Raw genomic sequence first — 25,541 nt, 5'->3', positions numbered from 1 at the left:
GAATCTGCATAGGCTCTGAAACTGCTTGACCAGTAGAACACAACAGAATTGATATGGCGCGAGATTCCAGGCCCGGGCTTTAACAGACTGAAGGCTTCCACTTCCTGTCTCTCGAAACACTAGCTTGTGGAATCCTGAGCCCACCATGTAAGAATTCCAACTATCCTGAGACTGTCATCGTGAGGAAGTCCAAAGCTAGCCACGTGGAAAAGCCATGGGAAAAGAGAAAGAGACAATGACAGGGCTGGAAGGGGGGTAGGGACAGGCATGGTGAATCTCTGGCTGCTCCAGCCTCACACAGTACCATGTGAGAATGTCTTCACACAAGCCCAGTCTCATGTGACAGACGACTTCTATTATATGGGGGACCCAAAGCATGAATTTCCCCATGGACCCCATCCATTCCCCAATCTACAAGAAACAGTAATAAATCGGTCTTCTAAGCAACTAAACTTGAGGATGACATTTATGTAGCACTAGATGAGAGAAAACGTACTCCCTGCCCTCCTGGAACTTAAAGTTTAGTGAGGACAACAGGAGACTAAGCAAGTGACCACAAAACTGAGTGTAAAGTTACACTCTAATGAGTGTCATTGAAGGATGATACATGGGGCTGTGAACGTAAAAAAGCAGATCCGGGCCAAGTTTGGGTCAGGGAAAGCTTCTGTGAGGCACTGATATTTGGGCGACATACTATGTTACTAAGCAAAGAGAAGGGGATCTTATTTGCATAAAGTGTTCCATACAAAAGGCACAGTGTGTGCAATAGCCCCAATTCAGTGGACAGGAGGAAGGTCAGTGCAGCTGGAGGGCAGTGAATGGCAGGAAATCAAGCCAGCAAGGGAGGAGGGGCTGCTCATGCCAGGCCTTGGACAGAGTTGGGAATATGTTTTTACTGCAGTGGCAAGCATCTGAATCATTTGAACTGGGAAAGTGATGGAATCAGTTTGGCTATCCATCCAAAGACAGGCTTGGCGGAACCCCTCTGCTGCTTGGGATGCTGCTGCCTCCATTACAGTTTGCGGCAAAATGCTGAATGCTATTTTTGCTTTCTGTCTTTTTTGTCAAAGCAAAAACCTTCTTCAGGTTTCTTTCAGGTACTAATGTAGACCCTTCATAAAAACGGAAGTGGCTTAATACAAACTTTCAGAGTAGGGGCTACCTGTATTTCTGTATGTGTTATTAATCGTCTGTATATCCTCCTCCTAGAAAGGAAGGAACAGGAGAGCGAGAGGTTTTGCATATTTTATTAACTGATATAACCCCGTACTTACAAAAGGAACCTGACATTTACTAGGAGCTTCATAAATATTTGTGGCACAAATAAATAATTAAAAGCTAGGAAAGTCTGCAAAGTTTGCTGTGAACTCTAAGGATGTATAAAAGAATCCTTCCACAATTTGCCCAAAGCACAATTATATTTGCTGTATATGACCTGGCACTTTCACTAGCACAGCCGTGGCTATCTTAAACAGCAAGATTTAACACCCTTCTCTTCTAGGCTCAGCTCGTGTCTAGCTCGTTATGAAATCTTAAGCAAGTCGTCTTCTCCCTAGGCTTGTTTTCTGTTCTATAAAATGAAGTGTTTGGAGAAAAGCTTTTCAAGAGCTGCTGTGGACTTAGTAGAGATTCACTTGGACTGCATATTGGAATCACCTCAGAAACCTCTCTGAAATGCTGGTGTGTTTGGGCACCATCTCTAAAGATTCTAATTGGTCGTTGTGGGGCTTCTATAGATGATAGATATAGATATAGATATAGATATAGATATAGATATAGATATAGATATAGATATAGAGATAGATAGATAGATAGATAGATAGATAGATAGATAGATAGATAGATAGATAGATAGATAGATACAGGAATGAGACCCACTGACCCCAAGGTCATGGTTCAGCCATGTTCAAGAGCAATCTTCCATGAGTGTAAGTTAACATGACCAGGTACATATTAACTATTAAAGTTAAGTGTGGATCACATTAAGTTGATATTATTGAGGCTTGTCTTGCTGAGTTGATCAATATCCCCAATGCTGCTGCAGACACCAGGGACGCTACAGAGACAGGAGTAGCCACAGCTGGGCTCTGTGGGGGCTTCTTCCCATTTTTCTGCTGCCTCTGAGTACACTAATTATTGATTTCCGAACTTTTTAAGTTGTTAAATGAATCTCACACCTCACTTGCTCCCCTTCTATACCTTAAAGCTAAGTAGGTCGCTTGCTCATGCCAACACAGATGAATCTTGGTCATTGTCATGCACGCTTAGGAATTGTGTAGGCTCTGTGCATTACCCCTTCAAGTTTTATGCCAAAGACTCCCACTGAATCTTCAATCTGAAACTTCAGAATTGTCACATTCTAGCTTCTCAGACTCCTTCCAGAAATCTAAACCAAACCAACTGATTTCTGACTCTGTTGTGAGACCATATTAAAACACACACACACACACACACACATACACACACACACACACACACACAGCACCTGGAGCCCTCCCACACCCTCAAGGGCTCAAATTCTGTTGGCCACCATCCAGCACCACCTGCCTGATGGCACCTCGCTTCCTGCTCTCATAGTTGGTGGGAGCCTCCATTTTGAAGAGCAGTATCACAGGCACCAGAATTGGGAACCCCGGCAAAGTTAAAAAATTGGGAAGGACATTTTCAGTCAACTAATGTTTTGGAGGTTTCCATGATTCCATATTCTCTATTTTTTAAAAAATATACATAAATTCCCCAACTGTTTAACATGATGCAAAAAAGTTACACATTTCTCCCATTAGTTTTTTTCTGGAACTTCAGTGCTTGGTTGTTTTGACAGGTGCAGTGATCATTGCAATGGCAGACACAAAAATGTTCCTCTTTGTTTTATAAACTCAGACTCTGAGTCTCAGCAATCAGGATGTTTTTAGGACTTTGAATGCATTATATATTTTCCTTGTCTCTTAACTATCAGCCAGCAGGGCGTTCAAAGACAGGGGCACAGGTGGTTCCTTTTGCTCCCAACTCCCTAAGAATTTGTTGTACTTCCTCTATATGTTTCCAGGGTCCCACATTGAGGAAAACCCCCCTTACTGAGCCAAGCCTCCCTGCAGAATAGAGTAATCCAATCTATGTGGTGGTCAGTACCTTGAACCACTGCCCGTCCAGCTCCCAGTGTTATGCAGGTGCTGCTGGGGGACCAGATGTGTGGTGATGTTGATCATTTTCTCCTCATCCTGGCCAGACAGAAAAATGCCGCACCAGCACCACACACACACACACACACACACACACACACACACACACACACCCCACAGGTGCATTGACCATGCCTCAATACTTTTCCCGGCGTTTTGCTGGAACTCGGCAGCTATATCAAGAAGCTCAGCAGGAGTACATTCTCTCATCACAAACGTTTTCTGAATGGGGGGCTGCTCCCTGGCTGGGGTTGTTGTTGCTGGCATTTTGTTTTTCTTTCTATTAGGGGTTGGAAGTCACAGAGATTTTTATCCTTTGAACGGTCAATCATCACACTATCTTCCTCTTCATTCTTATCACTTTCCCACCTCTTAATGTCCCAATCAAGCTTTGTCACAAGCACTCAGATCTTTATCCAGGGCATCTTGTGCCCTCCCAGTTTTGCAAAAAGGCATGTTAAGGTCTCTAATGTACCTTCCTGCTCTCCCACCTTGCCTTCCAGCCCTGAAGCTAGCAGAGTCCTTCTCTAACCTCAGCTCTTCTTCCAACTTTCTAACTTGAGCTCTAGCTAGGCATCAGTGGCCAGCCCAACTTCCCAAGACAGAGGCGAGCCCACTGCAGCAGCCGTCCGTTTCCCTTCTTTGCCACAGCATGCTCTGTGCAGTTTCTCAATCAAGCAAATTGGATCAGCTGGTGTTTTCAGGAGCACCGGTACTCATGCAGCAGTGCACAACCATCTAACATAAGGACCATACCTCCCCACATAGAGGTCTCTAGCCAACTCAGGATCTCCTCAGATGCCTCTTTTCCAAGGCCTAGTTCTTGGAACTCCTGGCTGGCTTGCCAACTGTTGGATGGAGCCCTCATGAGCTTCCCAAGTGAAATCTGAAATTGGCCCCCATCACACAGAGTTCAATGAGAGACCAAAGAAAGAAGCAGACTATTCCAGATTGGTAGGTGGCAGGTTAAACAAGCAAGAGAGTTTAACTACAAGCTCTTGGGCAGCCATAAGATGAGTAGATCTCTACACCATCTTGCCAGAATCCTTCAAGTTTGTATAGAGGCCTTAATGGGGTTCAGTCACAGATGCAGTCCAGATGGTCTCAACAACAGCTCACTATCTCAAACTCCATCCTTAGGGCAGCATCTAGTGAGGAGAAGGCAAGCAGAATGCATATTCCAAGGATAGGGGAGGGGGTAAGAATCCTCTGATTGCCCCGGGCCAGCTCGAGGACCAACCAGCACTCATATTGTCTTTATGAAACACCAGTTTACTCCAGTGGTAACACGTTGCTAAAACTATAGCACAATGTCATAATCAAAATATTGACATATACACGAGGTCTGACAATTAAGTTGATAAACCTGCTGCAACGATGTTGCTAACCCTTTTTGATATCAGAGGGATTATTCATTATAAATTTTTACCAACTGGACAGTTAACCAAGTTTACTATTTGGAAGTGCTGAAAAGCCTATGTGAAAAAGTTAGATGTCCTGAACTTGTCACCAACCATTCATGGCTCTTGCATCACAACATTGCACCGGCTCACAAGGCACTGTCTGTGAGGGAGTTTTTAGCCAGTAACTCTGTTTGAACACCCTCCCTACTCACCTTATCTGGCCCCCAATGACATCTTTCTTTACCCGAAGATAAAGGAAATATTGAAAGGAAGACATTTTGATGACATTCAGGACATCAAGGGTAATACGACGACAGCTTTGATGGCCATTCTAGAAAAAAAGTTCCAAAATTGCTTTGAAGGGTGGACTAGGTGCTGGCATGAGCGCATATCTTCCCAAGGGAGTACTTCATAGGTGACCGTAGTGATATTCAGCAGTGAGGTATGTAGCACTTTTTCTAGGATGAGTTTGCGAACTTAATTGTCCGTCCTTGTATAGTCAAGACGTAGAATATTTCCATAACCAAAAGGATTCTTATGTTGCTATTTTATATCCACACCTACTTCCCTCCTATTCCCAGCGTGTCCCTGGGAAACATTAATCTGTCCTCCATTTCTATAATCTTGTAATTTCAAGTATGTTATATAAATACAATCACACAAAGTGCAACCACTGGAATTGCTTTTTTTTTTTTTTCACTCAGCAAAATTCTCTAGTGATTCATCCAGGTTGTTGCTTATATTGACAGTTTGTTCTTTTTAAAAAAATCTCTGAGTAGTGTTCCATGGTATGAATATACCAGTTTGTTTAACCATTCACCCATCAAAGGACATCTGTGTTGTTTCCAGTTTTTATTATTATTATTATTATTATTATCTTGAATAAAGCTGCTATAAACATTTAAGTAAAATTTATGGGAACATAAGTCTTCCTTTCTCTGAGATAAATGCTTGGGAGTGAAATTGCTGGGTCATGTGGCTCTGACATGTTTAGTTTTTTTGATGAAACTGCCAAAAGGCTTCCAGAGTGACTTTTACAGTTTACATTCCCATCAGGAATGGATGAGTGATGAGACTCTCGTTTTTTCTCTGCATCCTCACCAGCACTTCGTCTTATAACTAGTTTTTATTTTAGTCATTCTGATAGGTATATAGTGAAATACCACTGTGGTTTCAATTTGCATTTCTCTAGTGGATAATAAGGTTGAACATCTTTTCATGTGCTTATTTGTCATCTGTAAATCCTCTTCAAGAAAATGTCTCTTTGTGTCTTTTGCTCATATTCTAGTTGGATTGTTTGCTTTTTTACAATTGAGTTTTAAGATGTTTTAGAAATGTGTTCTACACACTGGTCTTTTGTCAGATATTTTTCTTTCGGTGTGTAGTTTGTCTTTGCATTCTCTTAACAGGGTCTTCCTTAGATCATTTTCTTTTAAATTCAACAAAGTCTGATTTATCAAATGTTTCTTTTATGGACTGTGCTTGTGTTGTCAAGTCTAAGAACTTTTGTCTAGCCCTAGATCCCAAAGATTTGCTCCTAAATTTTGTACTAAAAGTGTTATAGTTTTATATTATACATTTCAGTATGAAATTTGGTCAAGGTTCTTTTTTTTAATGGAAAAGGATCAGACTCAACAGCAGCCTACTCTTAACAGTCACTTCCTACTATTAATGTTTCTTCTTAACATAACTGTTGTTGTTTGTGCGGGGAGATACTGACGCAGGCATTTTCGGCATTTTTGTGACAGCCCTTCGTTCCAGGGCCTGCCTGGGTGCTGGCCTCTAATGGATGACCGCTGTCATAGGTTTGTAGATCTCTGTGTTCACACAAGCTTCTAACAGGCCAGGGATGAGTAAGTCACAGTTATGCAGAATGAGTTAGACAAAGAATTGTGAGAATCAAAAATCTGGAAAGTCCAAGCAAAGGGAAAATAGTTGGGAGATCAAAGAGCATTGTTTCAGGGTAGGAGGCAAACAAAAATAAAATCCAGAGAGGCAACTAAAGGACTGGTGAGAGACCAGTGGGAACAAGGGCATTGCCAGGAGTAGGGAGTGAATGTGGCAAACTGGGTGAAAGATTCAGGGCTCAGACTGCTGCTCCCCAGAGAAAGGGGAGGGGACCAGACAGCAGGGCGGGGAAAGAGAAATTCTGTCGGAGTCACCTGTGCTGGGCTCCAGAAAGCTCAGAAGGAGCCTGTGGCAACAGACTGGAACTGCCGCGGAGGAGAGCGGGAGCTGGGCACAGGGCTGGAGCTTTGGCCAAGCCTTCTAGCCAGATTTGAAGGGGCGACAGGGAGGGACCTTCCAGAGGTCGCAGCGCGCAGCGCTTCCCGGCCGGGGAGGAGCGTATCTCCGACAGCCCAGCAGCGGTCCCAGCCTGTGCGCCCCTGGCCACGCGCGTCGGTCCCCGCACTCTGGGAGCTGGGTCCTCGCATCACGGACTTGCCCGCTCTTTCCGCCTCTCTTCTCTGTGCGCCCATCGACAATGGATGGCAACTCCCTGCTCTCGGTACCAAGGTAAGACCCGCTTTCCCCTTTGCCAAACCCAGTGCCCCTTAAACTCCGTTATTTGGTCTACGTTGCTCACGAACTTGCCCTGGGGGCGCCTGGGTCTGCGTGGGGTTCACGCAGAGGAGACAGAGGACTCGATCCTTGGAATTAAGCCTGGCCCCAGCTCTGCGAGGAGCTCTTGGTAGATGGTGGTCCCTGTCCACTGCCCCGCCAGACGCGAGGCTGGGTGCGGCCTGCGCGGGGGAGCGACACGGGTCAGGGACAAACCCGCCCGCCTCTAGAGCTAGGGGTTGGGGTCTGCTCTGCCTGGGGAAGCCCGGAGCCGGACGGTCAGCGGGTGGAGCCTGGAGAGGTTTCTCACCTGGTGGGGCGGCGGGTTCCAAGGTAGGGATGAAAACAGGAGGGAGCAGGACTAGGGCAAAGTAGCTCCTTTCCCCAACATCTTGACCTGGGTGAGGGTGAGAGGTTGCTAGGGTGCCGATGGGGTGGAGACGAAGTGGTGGCCTGGGAATGGGGAGATTGCCCCTAACCCTCTACCAACACTAAGCCCGCGTCTCACTGAGATGGGGACAGAAAACACCTTGCTCCGCCCCAGCCCCACCCTCCTCATCTGCCCCCGCCATCCCCTCCCAGACAGCGAGTCCTGAACAGCTCCGGCCACCGCGCGCGTTCCCTGACTCCACCCAGCCCCGGGGTCCCCGCGCGCGCGGTAGGTCAGGGACCCCACCTTCGACGTTGCCAGGTGGGAACAACGCGTTTCCTCTGCTGAGCGTCTCCTCCTGTCTCCTCTATCTTTGCCCCAGTCCCACGCTCCTTTCGACTCAGTCCTTTGCGAATTTGAGAAACTGAGATTTTTCTATTTCTACTCCCATAAACCTCAGGGGTAAATTGAAGCTGTCTGCCAGCTGGGCAGATGAGTTTTGCGCTCTTTGTGCTGGGCGCGGAGCGTGCACACGCAGAGCAGAGGGTGCCGCAGCTCGCAGGATGAAAGTAGCTCACTGCCCCCCCCCCCCTGCAGCCCAACCTCTCCTAGGCAAGTGGCTTGGTGTTGACCATCTTGTCATCTCTTACACCCTCCCCTTTCCCCAAGCGCACACCTAGGCAGCTTCCAGCCAAGAATATCAGGCACTGAAATAGACATTTTAAACTCGCATTCTTGGAGAGCAGCAAAACCCAGCATCCACAAGCTAGGGCACACATGTAGCTGATACTATATTGCCAAGACGCCGCGGTGGGGGTGGAAGAGAAGTGGAGGAAGCGGAGGAGGATGGAGACTGCTTTTCAAACGCGCTGAAGGCTGCCATCTAGAGACCTGAAGTGTTTACAGTCTGTAATGAAATTGACTTTGCCCAAATCCACAGGCATTTCCTCTTTTAGCATCCCTTTGCTGTGAAAGTAGCAAAGGGTAGCGTTGGTTTCTGTGCAAGGCCTGAAGCTGCTCTCAAGTGAAAAATCTCTAAACCTGGGGCCAAACAAGGTCAAACTACCACTAAATCTTTCTGTTCTGCCCTAATGCATTAAAAGAACAGTAAAAACCACAGGAAGATTCTTTTAAACTTAAAAAAAAAAAGCCACTGATATTTAGATAAAAATGTGAGGCATTTTGAAATTCAAGCAATGTGGGGGTTCAATTTCTGTACCATATATTCTACTGCCTAAGGTCATTAGAATTGAAAGGTGAACAGTGTGGTCCCAACATTCCAAGAGACACCTTTGATAAAAGATCGCTTGCTTTAAATCCAGCTTTAAAGATCAATACTGTCTTTCCTGAATAAGGATTATATTCTTATTCAAAAGCTGGGACATTTTCTAAAATATTAAAAATGCATTATGTTAATAATTCCTTAAAATTATTTCTATCATGGTACTGTAAAATAACCTTTCAAACAACAAACCAACTGCAATGGTATTGCTCTGCATTGTGTAGGCTTTGTAGTAGCCTATAAAAATGGTAATATAGATTTAACATCAGCTGAAGCCAATTAAACCTTTTGAATATTGCTATTTATTCAACAAGACATGACCCATTTCCAATAATCAGGGTAGTAATTCAGCTGTTTTGTTAGCATCCTTATTCATATAAAAAATTCAGTCAACTCCAATAAATGAGTTGATTTGATCCTCCATTTCGTTAAATACAAGAAATAATTTCCTTTCTATAATTTTAATTGGAAGTGATAGATATTGAGAAGCAAGAAGTAAACTAGAATTTAACAATGGTGTGTAGAAATATTTCATTAGTTGTACTACTTGTTCGTAAAACTTTGAAATATGAAGAATCGATGGGCTACACAAGCATTTCAAGCAAATGGCGATGATCAAGAAAAATTGTTACCAATCAAGATTTGTGTTGTCTAAGTCTGAAATGTTTTCAGTACCTAATAAAATTTATTTGATAATTATAAGTCACTGTTTCTTTTAAAAAGTTTAAAACATTCTGTTTAACCACTGGACTGAGAAAACAAAATAATTTAGTAAAATATCAAGTTAATTACAGAATACATTTACTGTTGGCTTTTAGATCTTCTTAAGTTTTTCAATGAATCAAAGATATAAATGACAGAAATTTTAATCAAACAATGTTTGGTGAAGATTACTCTCAAATTTTATGTGTTTCATATGCTTTTGAAACTTTGATACATGGATTTAAAAAAAAGAAATTGTTTATGGTTCTTTGAGTTTCTAGACTACATCACCTTACCTCTGTGAAAGTTACAATTAGTTTTTACTTTGAATATTTTCATTTTTAACGTACAACAAATTATGTGGATCACATTACAGATTTCTTAAAATCACTGGCTATCAAAGCTGGAAAGTGAGCTCTAGAGGGATGAAATGGTCCCATGTTAGTTGCATTATAGACTAGTAGTCTAGGGGGGAAAAAAACGAAAAGGACGAATATTATTTTTTAGATCTCAAAGTTTTGGTAGAGATTCTTTAGTCATCTATTTTACAAAAAGTTTAGTTGATTTGCCAAGGTCACACAACTAGGTACTCTGAAAACATACGAGAATCCAGGGACTCTCATCCACTGTGTGCCATTGCTGTGGCACAACATACTACAATGCAGTGGTTACCCCTCACGGAAGGAAAGTCAGTCTCACTGCTGTTGGCAACTAGTGTGTGTGTAGGAAGGTTTGCATTTTATCAAGTTTTATTTCATATATTAAATTATTTGATCATCACATCCCTGTGATTATGTTACAACAAATATAATCACCTCCGCTTCCTAGTTTAAAATTTTGAAGCCAAAGGAAATTAAATGAAGAAAATAATTAGATTTGAAACTCCACACAATAGTATGGAGCAGAGCTACATTATCCACAAAATTCTTCTGGCTTCAGGTTTTTTCTGGTATTGAATGAAAATCCACACATTGTTTTAAATGGGGGAGAGAAGAGTTTCTGGTGCACAGTTTGGACAAAGAGTGATATCATTAGAACACCTGGGGACAGACTAAAAACAAGATCATTTTTTAAAACCTACAAGTGCTGAAAATACCATTTTTGCAGACAGAAACAATTTGTCACCTTGACCATATCTAAGGTTGAATTTGAAGTTTAAGAAGGAGGATTTCTGTTATTTCCTAAGTCACTTGCATATTTTTATACTGGATGGTTTTGTTCTTTTCGTTTGGTTTGGCTTACTAGATTCTATTTCAATAAGAAGGTTTTTATATGGCACTTTGAAGGAGAAAATCATCCAAGATGAACTTTTGAAAACATAAGGCATTTTGATTTAGATTTCCTGTCAGTTTATTTTAACCAAACCTTTGTTTGCTCATTCTCTGTCCTGGAATGCATGTTCTCTTCCAGACCAGAGATGACATGGCTACGTCCCCCAATTATAATTCTCAGCGAGACACACTACCCAAAATGTGCTATTTCCTGTAGAGAAAGAAACAAGTAAATTCCAGAGTTCAGGATTTGTAGATCTCACATTGCTGCAATAGGCATATCTGGAGTAGAGATGGAAACTCTGAAGGCAATTCCCATAGAAACAACATTATAAAGCCCAGAAGCCCACCATTGACACTATACTTCATGTGCTGACACTTTTGGGGAGTCTTGATCTCCATCCACATGGTTCATTTACTAAACTATGTATCTGCTACTGAATAATCAATTTGTAAATGAACTATTGGAACTCATCTCATTCACAAGGGGCCACCTTTGTCTAGTACTATTCATTTTAGTGGAGTTTTACTCTGTGCATGAGAATTACAGCCACAAAGACTTGTAAAGAGGGGAAGAGGGAAAAAGTGATATATGTGATATTGGGAGACCTGATGTTTAATCCTTTTCTGAAATTAATGTCTGTGACTGCCTGGGCAAGTTGCTTGACCTGTTGCTCCCGTCTCCTCCTGGATATAATGTCATACACCTTGCACATACTGATCTTCTAGGTCCCTTTTTTTCCAACTTTTTATAACGCCATGGCCTTGATTGTAGCAGTGACTGTCAATTGCATATGTATAGAAGGGGGCAGAAAAGGTGAAGATCTAGTCCAAGTTTTAACCTGGAAGTTTATGTGGGACTGGTATGGATGTTTGGGAGTGGGAGAAAAAATGTGGAAGAGGGTTTGTTTTCTTACTTGAAAGAAAGTGGGAAACCTAGTGACTTGAATGCCATCTTTACCTTGTGAGGATAATTAGAACCTGGAAAAGGGCACATAAAGTAAATTCACTACAAAGAAGACTAAATGTCATTGAACAGTGAACAAAATTAACATGTTTGGGAATTTATCCTTCAAAATAATAAAATTCATAAAATATTTCATTTTATCAATATTTTTTAAAAGGAAGCATGTATTATATAATAAAAATAATGAATTAAGTGTTGATTGGGTTGGAAGAGCATATTTAATTATTCCTTCAAAATTGTATGTTAACGTGGCTCTTTTTCTCACGAGATCAAAAACAGTGTTGGTTCCGTAAATGTATTCAACAGCCTCATGAATTTTGCGAACCCTCCCTTTAATTCTTTGATTTTCACACTCTTCTGAAGTATCTTATGTCATCACCTCCATCAATTTTACCTTCTTCTAATATTAACTGATCTCACATTCTCATTTAGTGATAGTTTCACATGTGATAAAGAGTCCTGTGGCATCATTGTCTTCTCTTTTCTGGTTCCTACATCTTCTGCCAGATTTGTCATTTCAATTGATTAGTGTTTTATTTAAATAAATGACACACATCATCCACAGGCAGCAACCACCAAAGGTGCTGAGGAGTGGACAGCGATGAACCCTCAATATAAGTAGAGAGGGACCTTCACTGGACAATAAGTGTTAGAGAACAGTCCATTTGCTTTCTTATATGGACTGAAAACTGCAGGAACTGGCGAATGAATAACAAAGACACCTAATCTTTTGGGGGGGGACAATTTCCAGTGACTTTATGTTTACCAGATTTTCTCCAGGGAATGGCGCAGCTAAAAATCTTTTCCATTTTCCCAAACATTACCCATAGATGAGCAAATTATCTAATGAGGTCATGCAGGTACAACTGCATATTTCAAAAACTCAAACTTTGGGGAAATTCTCCATTGTAGTTAAAATTACAGAGGTCTTTCTATTTTCAAGACATCTTACAATTATTAGTCTATTTTTAGTGCACAGGTAGCATCTTGAATTGAATGTATGAAAAATACCAAATTGTGTTCCAGGAAGATGAAAGACCCTCCAAAAGTGTCGATCTCCTTCTGTTCCCTTCCTATAAGACCACAATTTTGCTCAATGTCTAAAAGGCAGAAAGTACATCAATTGGATTAAAACTGTGATGGGTCTTCTGACAGTATCTGTAGTGACCAGGACCTTGGTCAGATAAATTCAGCCTAATCCCTATAGCCACTGAATCACTGATCCCTCTAATGGGTCCCACATGCCTCTGAGGTGGGTTAAAAAACATGCTGCCTTGGAAATTAGCTCCTTTATGGAGAGTTGAGGTCAAATGTAAGATACAAACCTTTGAAGAATAAAATTTATTCATTTGTTTATTTATTTAGATATTGATCCCTTACTGTATGCCTGATAATATCAGCTTGTATGCAATACTGCACACAAAGAAAGCCAGTCCCATTGCAATGGTCCTTCAATATCAGTGGCACAGAAAGACACTAGTCAAATAACAACAACAGTGGCTATATAGCGAATTGGTGCATGTGCTCCAAAGGAAAAAGAACACAGTCCCTGAGAACATATAACCACAGACAAGACCGAAATGGGAGAGGTAAGGAAGGCCTCTGGAGGAAGAGTGCCTCTGGCAGTCAGAATAGCAGTTGGAAAAGTCCTGGGGCCAGAAAGCAATGAAGTGTTTAAACTACTGCTGGTGTTTGGCTGGAGGGCAGGAAGTGAGGAAGAGCAGAGTGAGCCCTGAAAGTTGGATAGGGGCCAGACCACATGAAGCCTTGGGGGCCACTGGGTCTTCATATTAAAAACAATGGGATGTCATTGAAGTTTTTCAAGCTGCAGATGGCTGGAAGCCCTAATTAGGATAATACATATAAAGCAAATAGCCCTGTGCCTGGCAAATTTTAAATGTTCCCTAAACGGGAGCTGTTATTGTTGCTTATTAATTATAATTTCACTATCCAAACACTTGGAGACAGAGGTAGGAAGGGGAACAGAGAGCCAAGATCACAGGACCACCAGAGGAGGGTTATGCAAAAGTGGCAACTGTCATTGAGAGGACACTTTAAAAGCATTTCTTGAGCTTCAAGCTAGCTACGTAAGGGCATCCCAAAACACACCCAACAGTTGGGCCACATATCATGCAGATAGACAAGGCAACCCAGAGGATTCCCAAGGGCTTCTTCTTCATATTTGTGGACATATTATCACATTCTCAACTGCCCATGCAAGAAAGGTGCCATATTGCCCATGGTCCATTACACAGCCTTTTCTCACTCCCAACTCTAATTCCCCTGAATTTTGGTTCTTTTACTAGTTCCCTTATTTCCTGGTGGGCCCCGTGTTCACTCTATAAAATTGGCAATAGAATTCAGTCTCTTGGACTTTGATCTTTCATACTCCCTAGGACATGCCTGAAACTTGGTTTTGGTTCTTCCCACTCCTGGTTATTTTAACCACCTCTAAATTGGAGCAGAGTGTGGTTGGCCTCTTGGTGCTATCATAAGGGGTAAAATAACCCCAAGTACGCTGAAAAAGAAATTAAAGAGCAATTGCAGGTATCTTACACGTACGTGTTTTATTGTCACATAGCCCTCACAGGTCTGAACAGGAGGAAAGTAGGTGAAGAATGCATAATGTAATGGACAATTTGGACAATAAACAGGAAGTTGTTTGGATGATCCACATTGTACATCTACACTGATTAAATTCACCATGTAATTGCTCGAGTCTTCCTGTTGCCTTGCTTTAGTGCATAGTGATGGAAGAAACGAATGTGTGAGTGGGGTGTCCATTCTGCTGTGTAATTCCTGACCTTTTGCAAGTGCATCGGTTGTAATTAGCTTCACTAAACTGGGCATACTGTTGTGCCCCTGATGTTTCCACATCAGTCTTATGCACTTTGCAACAGGCCAATAACTATGGCTTAATAAGAAGCAACACTATTTAAATTGTGGTTCCTTGTTTTTCTTGGTAACTTTCCTTTTGAGAATCATAGTTATTCAACCCAGACTAAACAACTGTGCTCTTCTGTGGCTGTCTAAACAGTCTGTGCAAATATTTCAGCCTAGGTGTTTATTTCCAAGCCTCTCTACTGAAGACTGCCCTAGCAATTATGAAACAGTCTAACTCAGCCAAATTCCAGTGTTCTCTGTGGGCTACCCCTGACCTACATGGCACCCTAACTTTCTTCCACTGCCTCCTCCCCCAAATAATACTTTCTTTACCCCCATATTAATAGGTCAGAGTAATAGAAGCACCTGCAATGAGGTAAATAGACTCAGAATTTCTCTGAAAGCAATTTCTACAAAAAACAAATAGAAAAAGAGAAAGACAGGTGTTGCGCTGTTGATTATCGGACTCATTCTGTTTTCACTGAGTCCTACTTTCTTTGAGGCTGAGTGGAGAACCCTAAAATATTCAGATATATTTTCAATCTTTCAGACCATTTGGATGTTCTCTTCCCATGCTATTCAACAGACAATTCTTTGGGAACATTTAATTTACTTTTGGAGCTGTGTAGACAGTCCCCTGTAATAGAAGATCTCTATGGCATGGAATTGGAAGATTTGGGTTTAAGATCATATTCTTTAATGTACTGTGTGACTTTGGCAAAATTATTTAACTACTTACATATTAATGTTTGCTCACCCAATTCTCATGATTTATGTGCAGAGAAAGCTAGGCAACCTAGGTGAAAATATTCACTTTACAAAAGTGATATTCAAATGTTATTTTCCTTAATCTCTTAAATATTTTACTTTTGTATGTTGCTTTTTTGTCTCTGTCCTCCAATACAACATAAACTCCGGGAGGGTGAGGATTTTGTCTGCTTTATTCACTGCAGAATCCTGGACACTTCACACAATGCTTGGTGTTCAGTAGCTATTTATTTAAAGACTGAAAAAAATGCAGAGTCCAACTCGGTTTTATGATTGCTTAGAAAGGATTATGTTCTTTCTGCTTTTTCTACTTACAACATGGCTGATGGAACTGCTAACACATTGTCAGAAGAAATCCCATTTAAATCAAGCATTTCAGAAGAAAGTAAATGCTCGTATGTTTCTAGAAGATCTTGCCTTAGAAACTGAGAAGCTCAGAAGGAAATCTAAATCAGTGACCAGAATGTCTGACATATATAAGTAAGATGATTGATTGATGTTAGCCTTTGCATGTACAATTTTGGTCGGAAGGATACGTTTCATTCTATCTACAGTGGAGAAGAATAGGGCAGTTCAAGAGATCATACAGTACACATCAGCAAGACTGATATAAAGCTTCTTCATGGTTCCTCTTTGTAATTCTGTCCCAATCAGGATGTAGCTTCATTCGAGATGTACATGTCAGCTTCTGTGAGAAATCACAATGTAGACACTATGAAAGGATGGGGGAAGATTGTAATCATCTCAAAGTAAGTCTTGAAGGGGGTAAGAGTCTTGCTCTCTTACTTGGCATATTTTCACTTCGATCTTTCACAAGGGAAGACGTTTCTAACCATGGCAATCTTCTGTATGGGTCACATTCGGTCCCACTGTACCGAGGACAGGCCACTAAACTGATGGCCTGCTGCTTTCCCTCACTGAGCTACAGTTCACAGGCCCCTAAACGTTGAGTTTTTTGCTTTCCCCTCTGCCTGTTTTGTGTAGAAGTTCTATAATTGCCTGTTTGCAATTATAATTTGCAACCAATATTAAATTCACAGATTTCTTTCAGAAATGTTTACAGCACTCATGAACACGCAGAAATAAGAGAATAACTGTTTTAAGGCACTGAGCAGCCTGGAAGTCTCTTTACATAATCTCTCTAGATGGATTTGCTTACTTTCTGCTCTCAGTTCACTTTTCTCAGTGGCATCTAATGAGGCAACGGTATCAACCTGCTGTGCCAATGGCTATTTTGTCCTAATAATGATGAAACACGTTCATCTGCTCAGTCTCAGGAAAATTCTGAGCTCTGCTTCCCCTAGAAAGGATGAAGTGTGGTTTCCAAGAACAAGTCAGGGTTGCTTGAATCTCAGCTACATGGGAATCTGTGGAGTAATAAAATCTGAAATACGTATTTATTAATATATGCACTTTAAGGTCTTTTTAGTGGTAACATTCTTAAGTTGCTGTAATGTATGTGTGACATAATATTGCATTGTGATTAGAATAGCTGCATATAGATTATAGATGTTTCATGGTCTGTGTGCCAATTATTCTCATCATCTACCTTAAGAAAGCAAAGGATTCTTACTCTATCAAATTTGTTTCTCAGAAATAGCTACTACCCCTGAATGAGGGAGAAAATATTCATTGCTAACCTTCCAATAGAGACTCTGGCCAGCTCCAGGTCTTGATTTCATCTTCTGAAAGCAAATGGATTGAGCAAAAGTAGCTTTGAGAACTAAATCTAAAAGACTATGTCAGTGAAATCTCAATCATTGAAATTAATTTGGGTGAGAAAATACAGTTGAACACTTTGATAATGGCTAATGGTACCGAGAAAGCCATCTGAGATTAGCAGTAGAACTTGAACAAAGAGAAGGAATGTTGCTATACCACTTTGAAAAATCATTTCTTGGGGGGCTAAATAATACTGACCCTTGTAAATGGATAACTGGCTTACACATAGTTTATCTATAAATTGTGCAAAGACATAATCTAGCCAGTGGTATTGGTCATTCCAATTTCTGAAGTGCTGCCCAAATTAAAACTTTATTACTTTTAACTAAAATTTTCCCCTCACATATAAAATCTCCCTGATATTCTTTGTCCATTGACAGTGTTTTACATGTTGACTTGGCTCCTGTACTTTTTTTCATGAAGTGGAAAAATGCAGATATATTTTTCTTTGGCAATTTCAATGTCTTTAGTCATTATGGCTTAGGACTTAATTTAATGATCTACATTTTGTCTGTCTTTTTATTAATTCACTGATTTGCTTTTCTTTTTAGTTGAGTGAACTCGTGAGAGAAAAAAGTAAATGTTTGCTTCTTTCCTCCAATTTTGCTTCTCATTCTAAAACTTGATCATTTTTAAGTTACTTTTGCCAACTGAACTCAAGTGAAGAGTCATATAAAAATTGGTCATTCTACCTGCCTCTCTAAGATACTGGATTGTGCTACTCAACTTCCATTAGGGTAAAGATTCTTTGTGGGGAAAGCAATTTAGATCTGGCAGGGAGGCAGCATAAATCCTATCTCATTCTGTACGCAAGTCACTTACCTAAGCTTTTTTTGCAAAATGGAATCTACAAACGCAAGGACAAAGTATTGTTATAATGAATATATAACACAAAAATTTAAGGTGTAATAAGATTATCAATAAATTCACATTTTGGGTTTTCTCTTCCTGGATATCTTGATATACTGTATAGGGGCAAACTTCCTCTAAAGTATGCCTGTTTCTATGAAACAGATTGTGTACTATATATTAAGACCATATTTTCTAAACTAAAAATCAAGACATCTACTCTGCCAAGTATGCTTTTTTGAAGTACAGTTCAGCGAATGATTTGAAATCAATTCTACCCTAAAAAAATATAAGCTATGTGGCTATTTTAGCAATATATTAACCTTCATAAAACATGAAGACAGTGTTATTTAACTTCTAAGGGTGGCATATAATAATAATTATTATCATTATTCTCTTTGCTATTGCTTGCTGCTATAGTGTAAGATGTCTGAGTAACTAGATATCCTTGGGTCACTTAATTATCTACTACTTTTTCCATCTAATTGCTTCAATTCTTTATGAAAAGCTTTTTAGGAGATGGGTCAGTTCTTACTAATTTGGTCTCTCCCCTCTGGTTATAAACATTATTAGACCTCCCTTCTGCTACCCACATTTTTGTCAACCTTTAAACCCACTGGTACTATTTTCCTCCCTCCGTGTGTCCTTCCTGACACCATCAGATAACTTTGAAAGGCCTATGAATTTTAATTCCAGTAACATAACAAAGTTATCATCCATCCTCTTGCTGAAAATAACCTAAATTGCAAGAAAACACTTTTAAATTTACTAAAAGAATTAAAGCATTGATAAGATATTAAGAAATTATTAGCTAAATAGAAACAGGCCACCAAAGATAAAAAATAATCTTAAAAGAATCCAGGAAAAAATACATTATCATTAAAAACGAAACAATTATATTGAGAGCTGACCTCACAAAAGCAACAGTGGGATTCCAGAGATAATGAAGTGATATCTTTAATGGGTGAAGGAAAATAATCACCAGGTTAGAATTCTCTGCTCAGTGAAAATACCTTCCAAGAATAAATATATTCTTACAGACAAAACCTGGGAACATTAATTCTCACCAAAGAAAATGATAGAATATTGACTTCAGGCAGAAGGAAGGCAATCCTAGATATGAGGTGTGAGACACCGGTACAAAAAATAACTAAAGGAAGAAAGAAGAAAGGAAATTTTATATATTTAATAAATCTAAGCAAACATTTACTTTATAAAATAACATTAATAAAGCCCTATGGGGGTTAAAATAATTAAAATATGAGGCAATAATACAAGTTGGTAGGAGTTGGTTGGGCTTAAAGTGTTCTAACTCCTTGTATTGGTCACGAGGAGTACAAAGATGTTGATTAATTTTAGAATATGTTAAGGTAAATATAAGGTAGATATTATCTTTTCTAGGATTACTAAATGAATTGAAAAGAGAGTATAATTTTTAACTACTCAAAAAAAAATGACAAAACTTAATTGATCCAAATGGCAAAAGAAACTAAAGAAGAGTTGGGACAAAATGAAATCACATGTCACATGGCAGGTATGGACTTAAATAGTTCAGCAGTTACATTAAAAGTAAGTGGACTAAAGGCTCCAAACAAAGTGCAAAGATTAATATTTGGATTTTTTAAAAAATCAAAGAAGGTAAGACATATTTAAGAGGTAAAATACTAAAAAGGATGAAACAGATATACAGTGCAATAGCTAACCAAAGAAAACTAATATAGCTTGTCATTATCAGACAAAAGGAACTTGAAAGCAAAAGAGCATTGCCAGAAGTTAAATGTGTCACTGCATAATGACAAATAAAATTTTTAAAAAATCATTCATGCGCTATCAATAAACATGAATTTTCTAGGACTAAATTTAAAGAAAGCATGCAAGACCTTTCCCCCCCAAATTTTAACCCTCAGTGAATGACGCAGATTGGAGATCTTATGTGCCCACAGATGTTTGCTCATTCACCTGGTTCTCTAGCCAGGGCACTCACTCCAGGTATCTTCTTTGATATCTCCGGTGTTTTACTGCCTTAGTTCCTGTCTGGTATCTTCCACCACACGGTAAAATTTTCTTGAATTCTAATGATGTACCAGTGACTACCAGCAAAGGAGTTGCAAAGAAAATTTCACTGATTCCTTCTTATTTACTTTTTACTATATATACTATATTGATATTCTTGTTTATTTCATAGTTATCATGGCTTTATAGCCTTTGAGAATGATTCGAGGTACATACCACAGATTTGCACTAAAAAAAAGACTAGGGCACACTGACAGGTAAGTATTGTATGAAAACTTAATGATAAGGCATTCAAAGAAGCTGGAATAAATGTCCACAAAAATCTGTTGTCCTGCTATTCTCAGTATTAACCTTGGTATTAAAAATATTAAGCTCAAGAAGCACGAAGTGAGCTTTTTATCTGTAGACACCCAGACACCAGGTTGGGCGGCTCTGAAATTTTTGTCTATAAGATGTAAATTACCTTTTGATGTATTAAAGATGCGAAGCACAATCAAAGACACAAATCTATTACAGAATTGCACACCTGAAATCTACGTAACTTTACTAACAATTGTCACCCCAATGAACTTTAAAAAAAAAAAAATTAAAATTAAATAAATAAAAAGAAATTGGAAAAAAAGACAAATCCGATGCTATCTGAAATTACACATGCAATCTTGGACCCCTTCCCTGCGTTGTTAGGGTTTTTTTTAAAACTATTACAACCTCATCGTCTACCTCATTTTGTTCTTTGTAAAGACAGCCTGCTGTGAGTGTGTCTTTCTCCTTGAATCATACTAAAACTTTTGTTTCTTTTTTTCTTCCCTACCCCACTGCCCTCCTTCTCCTCTCCTGCTTCCTCTCCACATCCGCTGGTGCTTGTAACTCCTTTATTGTGGCTGTGACCCTCTCCATCAGCCATGTGGGTAGTTGAACCAAACTCACCTACCTGCCTCTCTGCTGCCTTGCCCGCCAGGAGACACTCCCAGGACTCCAGGTGGGTTGTGGGGTGTAGGGTCCAGGGGATTGTACGGCCACGTCATGACCAGGGCCTCCCGTTACATCCCAGCACCCCATGAGCCCCTGGGTTCCCAACCCTCAGATTTTGACTCCAACTTTACAGGCTTCCTGGTTTACGGTATCACTCCCACTAAACCGCAGATTGTGTTTGTTGTGCACCTTACCTACTTTTACTGTGAAGTTGGACCCTGTCTGTGTCCCTTCCCTTCAGGGTCCGCAAAGTTCTTTTAGTTTAAATGACTCTACGGTATTAGTCAGGGATTCAGCATCAAGATTAGATACATGGCAGAAATTCTTAATTAGACAGAGCTAGCCTCATCCCTGGCATCACAAAAGGAGTATGTTTTTCGGTTCCATTTCCATGGAGGCCTTGGCCCTGGCAGTGCTTTTGGTGATGCTTCTCAACAACTCAAGTTGTCGTCTTCTCTCAACAGGAGTAGCCATTTAACCTGGTGAAGCAACCAGAGACATCTCCTCATGGTACCCTTTACCCCTTGTCTACATTGCTCTTCTTTGAGCCCCAGAGTCCCCGTAAAATGGGGCACCCCAAAGAAAAATTGTTCTTAAGTTAGCACGTGACAAAAGCAAGCGGTATTGCTATAGGAATACATCAGGGCATATGGGCAAGAGCACAGACTGGGGTCAAGTTTATCTAGTTTCAGATCCTACATTAACTGTGTAACTGAGCAATTCCTAAGCTCTGAGTGTCAGTCTCCTTATGAACATAATAGGCTAATACCGTAGCACCTTGTCTATTGTGATGCTATGAGGATTTGAAGTGACAAATGTATAGGTCCTGTCACAACGACTGGGGCAGAGTGGTGCTCAATGAAGTGTGTCTGTTACTATTGACTGAGATTCTCTCCCTTCAACAACAAATCTTGCAAAGTAAATAGTATTGGTCCTATTTAATAGATGAAGAAACTGAGACTTGGGGAGATTAAGCAACTTTCCCAAGGTCAAACCAGTAATAGTGACGGTTGGGACACAAATCCAAGTTTTCTGACTTCCAGCACACGGTAATATTTTCACCTCAGGTGGAATAAGAAATTATTTTTTAATTTTGACTTGTTTATATTAACTGCTAGGTTTTTCATATTCCATATTTGTTTAATGTGTGGATGTTCATTCTACCGGTTTCAAATACTACAATTATGATTTACATGAATTTTGTGTTGATTTAAAAAAATGGCAGTTCTACGTATAGTGGATTATTTCTAGCTATCTGATAGTTTCACTAACATTTGTATCTCAAGACTGTAGACTCTCACAGACAAAAGCACAGAATTAGAATTGAAAAGATTGCCCTTACTTTTTTCTGACACTTAAATAGAAACATTAAAATTTTTAAGATATGCCATTTATGAACCCTACCATATTTATTGGTCAATGATTAATTGGTAGGCATTATACTAACTATCTTGGGCGTTCAGTAGTGAATCAGATGTTCTTTTTCACCTCAAAAACTAAATAACAAACCTGGAAATAAAATCTAGCAATTTCAATTCAACCCCAGCTAGACTGTGAAATCCCTTTTCTTTCAGTATGAAATACCAGTATGCCTTAAGATGGAGATTGATACATAGTAACATTGATAGGTAAAGATACATTTACTAAATTGTGATTTCCACAGATGGTGTCTCAAAGAAGAAAATAAGTCCAATTATCTACTAGTTGTATAAATAGCTTGCTGGATAGCTTATGAAAACGTCTGCTATGACAGCAGAAAAGCTCTCTACCAACCCGAATAAAATTATGTGCCAAAGCGCTTTATTTCAAAATGCAAAGCAAATTTTTAAAATGTCAGGGACCTCTGTTATTTGGAGGTCGCTTAATCAAATTATTTTCCAGATCAGCACTTATACCAAAAATGAATGCAATAGACTCACAAAGCACGCTGAACTTAAAGAGGCCCCAAGTCTGCCAGTTATTACCTAGAGTAGCCTGATTTCAGTGTTTTAGGAGAAAAGAAAAACTCAGAATTTTGGGGTGCATTCTTCCAGTTTTCACATGTTGGCCACTAATTTAAAATATTTTAACACCATATAGGTCAATATAGTTCTCAGTTAATAAATTCTGTTTATACTGTCATTGCTAAATGTTTTTAATGTAAAACTATACCTCTATTTTAAATGACCTTTAACAAGCTCTACTTTTTAAAATCATAAAATGAAAATGCATTCTTGACAGGGAATTAAGTAAATTGGACTATGGGGAAAGAATCTCTCGTTGCAATAATACAAACCCCAGGTACATTTAGAAGAGCCATTCATTAAATTCTAGCATGCTTCCCAAAATGTCTGGACAAGGTTATGGCCCCTGCCCTTTTCTAAAGAAATATTCATCAAACCCCATTGCAAAACACTGAGTGCTGTTGTAGCTTTTCTTGAAAAGCTTCCTATAGGTTTTGGACACTTAAACATAAGCTAATACACATAATAAAGAGCTCAATAAAATTCCGGAAACCATGAAGGTAGTTTAAGAAAAATGAAGCGATTAGCGTTGGCATCCTTCCTGTCAGAAGAGCAAGGGCTACTTTGTGGTGTGATGATGTTGTTTTAAACTGTGCCAATAACTCCACCCAGCAGCTTCCAGGAGCCTCTGCTCTTGATCTAAGCCAAGTCTCATTGATCTAAGCCAAGTCTCAATCCACTGGATTGTGCAAGTTTAATTCCACTTGCCAGTTGTCTGCATAGGCAGCTATGAAATCATCCAACAGACTTATCCCCCAGAGATCTAAGGAAAGCAAGATGTAGGCTCAGAGACAATTATCTGATAAAGGATTCTTCTGTGGCAGCAGTAAGGCTTTGCCGTGGGAAGTTAACCTTTGATTTAAGGCAGCATTTGCTGGGTGGGTTGGTTTTATCTCCACTACCAGTCACATCAGTCCACTTTCACCGTAGCAGCCGGGTTGCCTGCTACCTGTGGTGGGACCCACGAGAACTCATCACCCAAGGGTTACCTATATGAGGACTGCACATTTTGTATGATTTTGAAGGAAAAAATTATTTAATAATCAGGGAAATTCCTTATAGCTGTCATTATAATAGAATTTTGCATTTGCAATTTTTTTTCATAAGCACTAGATTTCCAACACAGAGATCACGTATTTTAAAGATCTTTTTCAAGTCACACACACACACACACACACACACACACACACACACAAATACATGCTCAGTGGAGAGAATTTAGAAAATATAGAAAGGAACAAGAAAGAAAACGTTAGAAACAACCCCATTATCCAAAGATAACAGCTCTTAACATTTTCATATGTTTTTTTATACACCTGAAGCTATGCAGGCATTTATGTTTTAATTAGCTCATTGATCCAACAAGGTCCCAGAGGTGACTCGCATGCAGGTAGTGCCTTGTAGTTAGTTTACGGCAACAAACTAAACAATTTTACTTCAAGTGAAATGCAGAGCTATTGGAAGGTTTTAAGCACAGAAATGACCTGATTAATCTTACCTTTTAAAGGAATGACACCTATGTCAATAGCTATAGTATTCTTTTGTATTCAACAGTGTTCATTCAACAAGAGAGCATTTTCCCCAGGCCATTTTTAGGGGGGAGGGGCACCATCTGAGCACCTGCCATTCTCACTCCATTGATATACTGATTGGTGAATATTCTGTTCCTTTTCAGTTTGTTTTTTCTGTTAGTAATATTGAGTTGACTATCTCGGTATGTAAGTCTTTATTTTGGTGTCTGTCCTCTAGATTCCTATAAAAGGGCATTAGTAAGTGACAGGCACACGTAAATAAGAGTTGTGAAAAGCATGTCCAGATTATTTTTCACAAAAGTCATATAAATGTATACTCATCAAAGCAACATGTAAAATATCACACATTATGTTGATTGACAAAATAACAGGTCAATTTTTCTAACTTAAGAGACCCACAAAATCCCCTCACTCATTTATCAACAAAGATTTCCAAAAATCCACACTCTACAACCATCACTAGACACATCAGAATGACTCATGCCCATATTTTTCACACACACCTACATTTCTTATCTTTTGTCTTTTATTCCCCTTCACCGTCATTATGCCAACTGATTTTAAATGTAAATGACCAACACACAAAGTTCGAGCCAGGATCCCATTTCTTTTCTTCCCTCCAATAACATTGCTTTAATTCACTCACATGTTGTGATGATGGGATAGTTGAAGCAGAGACTCCACAGAAGCCTAACTCTCTGTGGAACTTCTGTGGAGCCTCCAGCATCTCTGGAAGAAAAGCTTTGCCAAGAAAAGTAAGGAGGCAAACAGAAACACAGAGGAATATACAATACCCTAGGAAAATCATTCTTGTATTTGGTAAAATAATCTGAATAATTTTTTCCAATTAAGTACTATTTTCGCAATACAACTACTTTCCTTGCAAAACACTGTCAATTCAGATTTTCATCAATGTCAGATGAGACTTCGGTAAGCTTTGGGGCTTTGCTTTAATTATCTGGCTATATTCCCATGTTGACAGATATAAAACTGTGAGCCTGAACAGGCCACATCTTTACTGTTTAAGACTGAATGAATTCTGTGTTATCTTAGATTTTAAAAT

The 25,541-nt window shown here is 39.7% G+C and overlaps 1 protein-coding gene across 12 annotated transcripts in view; it reads left to right on the top strand.

Annotated features, from left to right (window-relative positions):
- The first annotated feature begins 6,716 nt into the window (after positions 1–6,716).
- Positions 6,717–25,541, top strand: part of SPHKAP (SPHK1 interactor, AKAP domain containing) — a 123,755-nt gene continuing 104,930 nt past the window's right edge. For 5 of the 12 annotated variants that reach the window (XM_081052813.1, XM_081052818.1, XM_081052811.1 and 2 more), the window contains exons 1-3: positions 6,847–6,974; positions 7,016–7,099; positions 20,872–20,950. In XM_081052813.1, the coding sequence (XP_080908939.1) occupies positions 7,072–7,099; positions 20,872–20,950 (107 nt within the window). In that variant the 5' untranslated portion in view covers positions 6,847–6,974; positions 7,016–7,071. Of the gene's footprint in view, positions 7,100–20,871; positions 20,951–25,541 lie in introns of all 12 variants that reach the window. The other 7 variants (XM_081052820.1, XM_081052817.1, XM_081052815.1 and 4 more) reach the window with 4 other exon arrangements.

Source organism: Rhinolophus hipposideros, assembly GCF_964194185.1.
Source record: "Rhinolophus hipposideros genome assembly, chromosome: 6".
NCBI classification, from domain to species: domain Eukaryota; kingdom Metazoa; phylum Chordata; class Mammalia; order Chiroptera; family Rhinolophidae; genus Rhinolophus; species Rhinolophus hipposideros.
The sequence above is the reverse complement of the archived record's forward strand: the minus strand, read 5'-3'. Positions and strand labels throughout refer to the sequence as shown.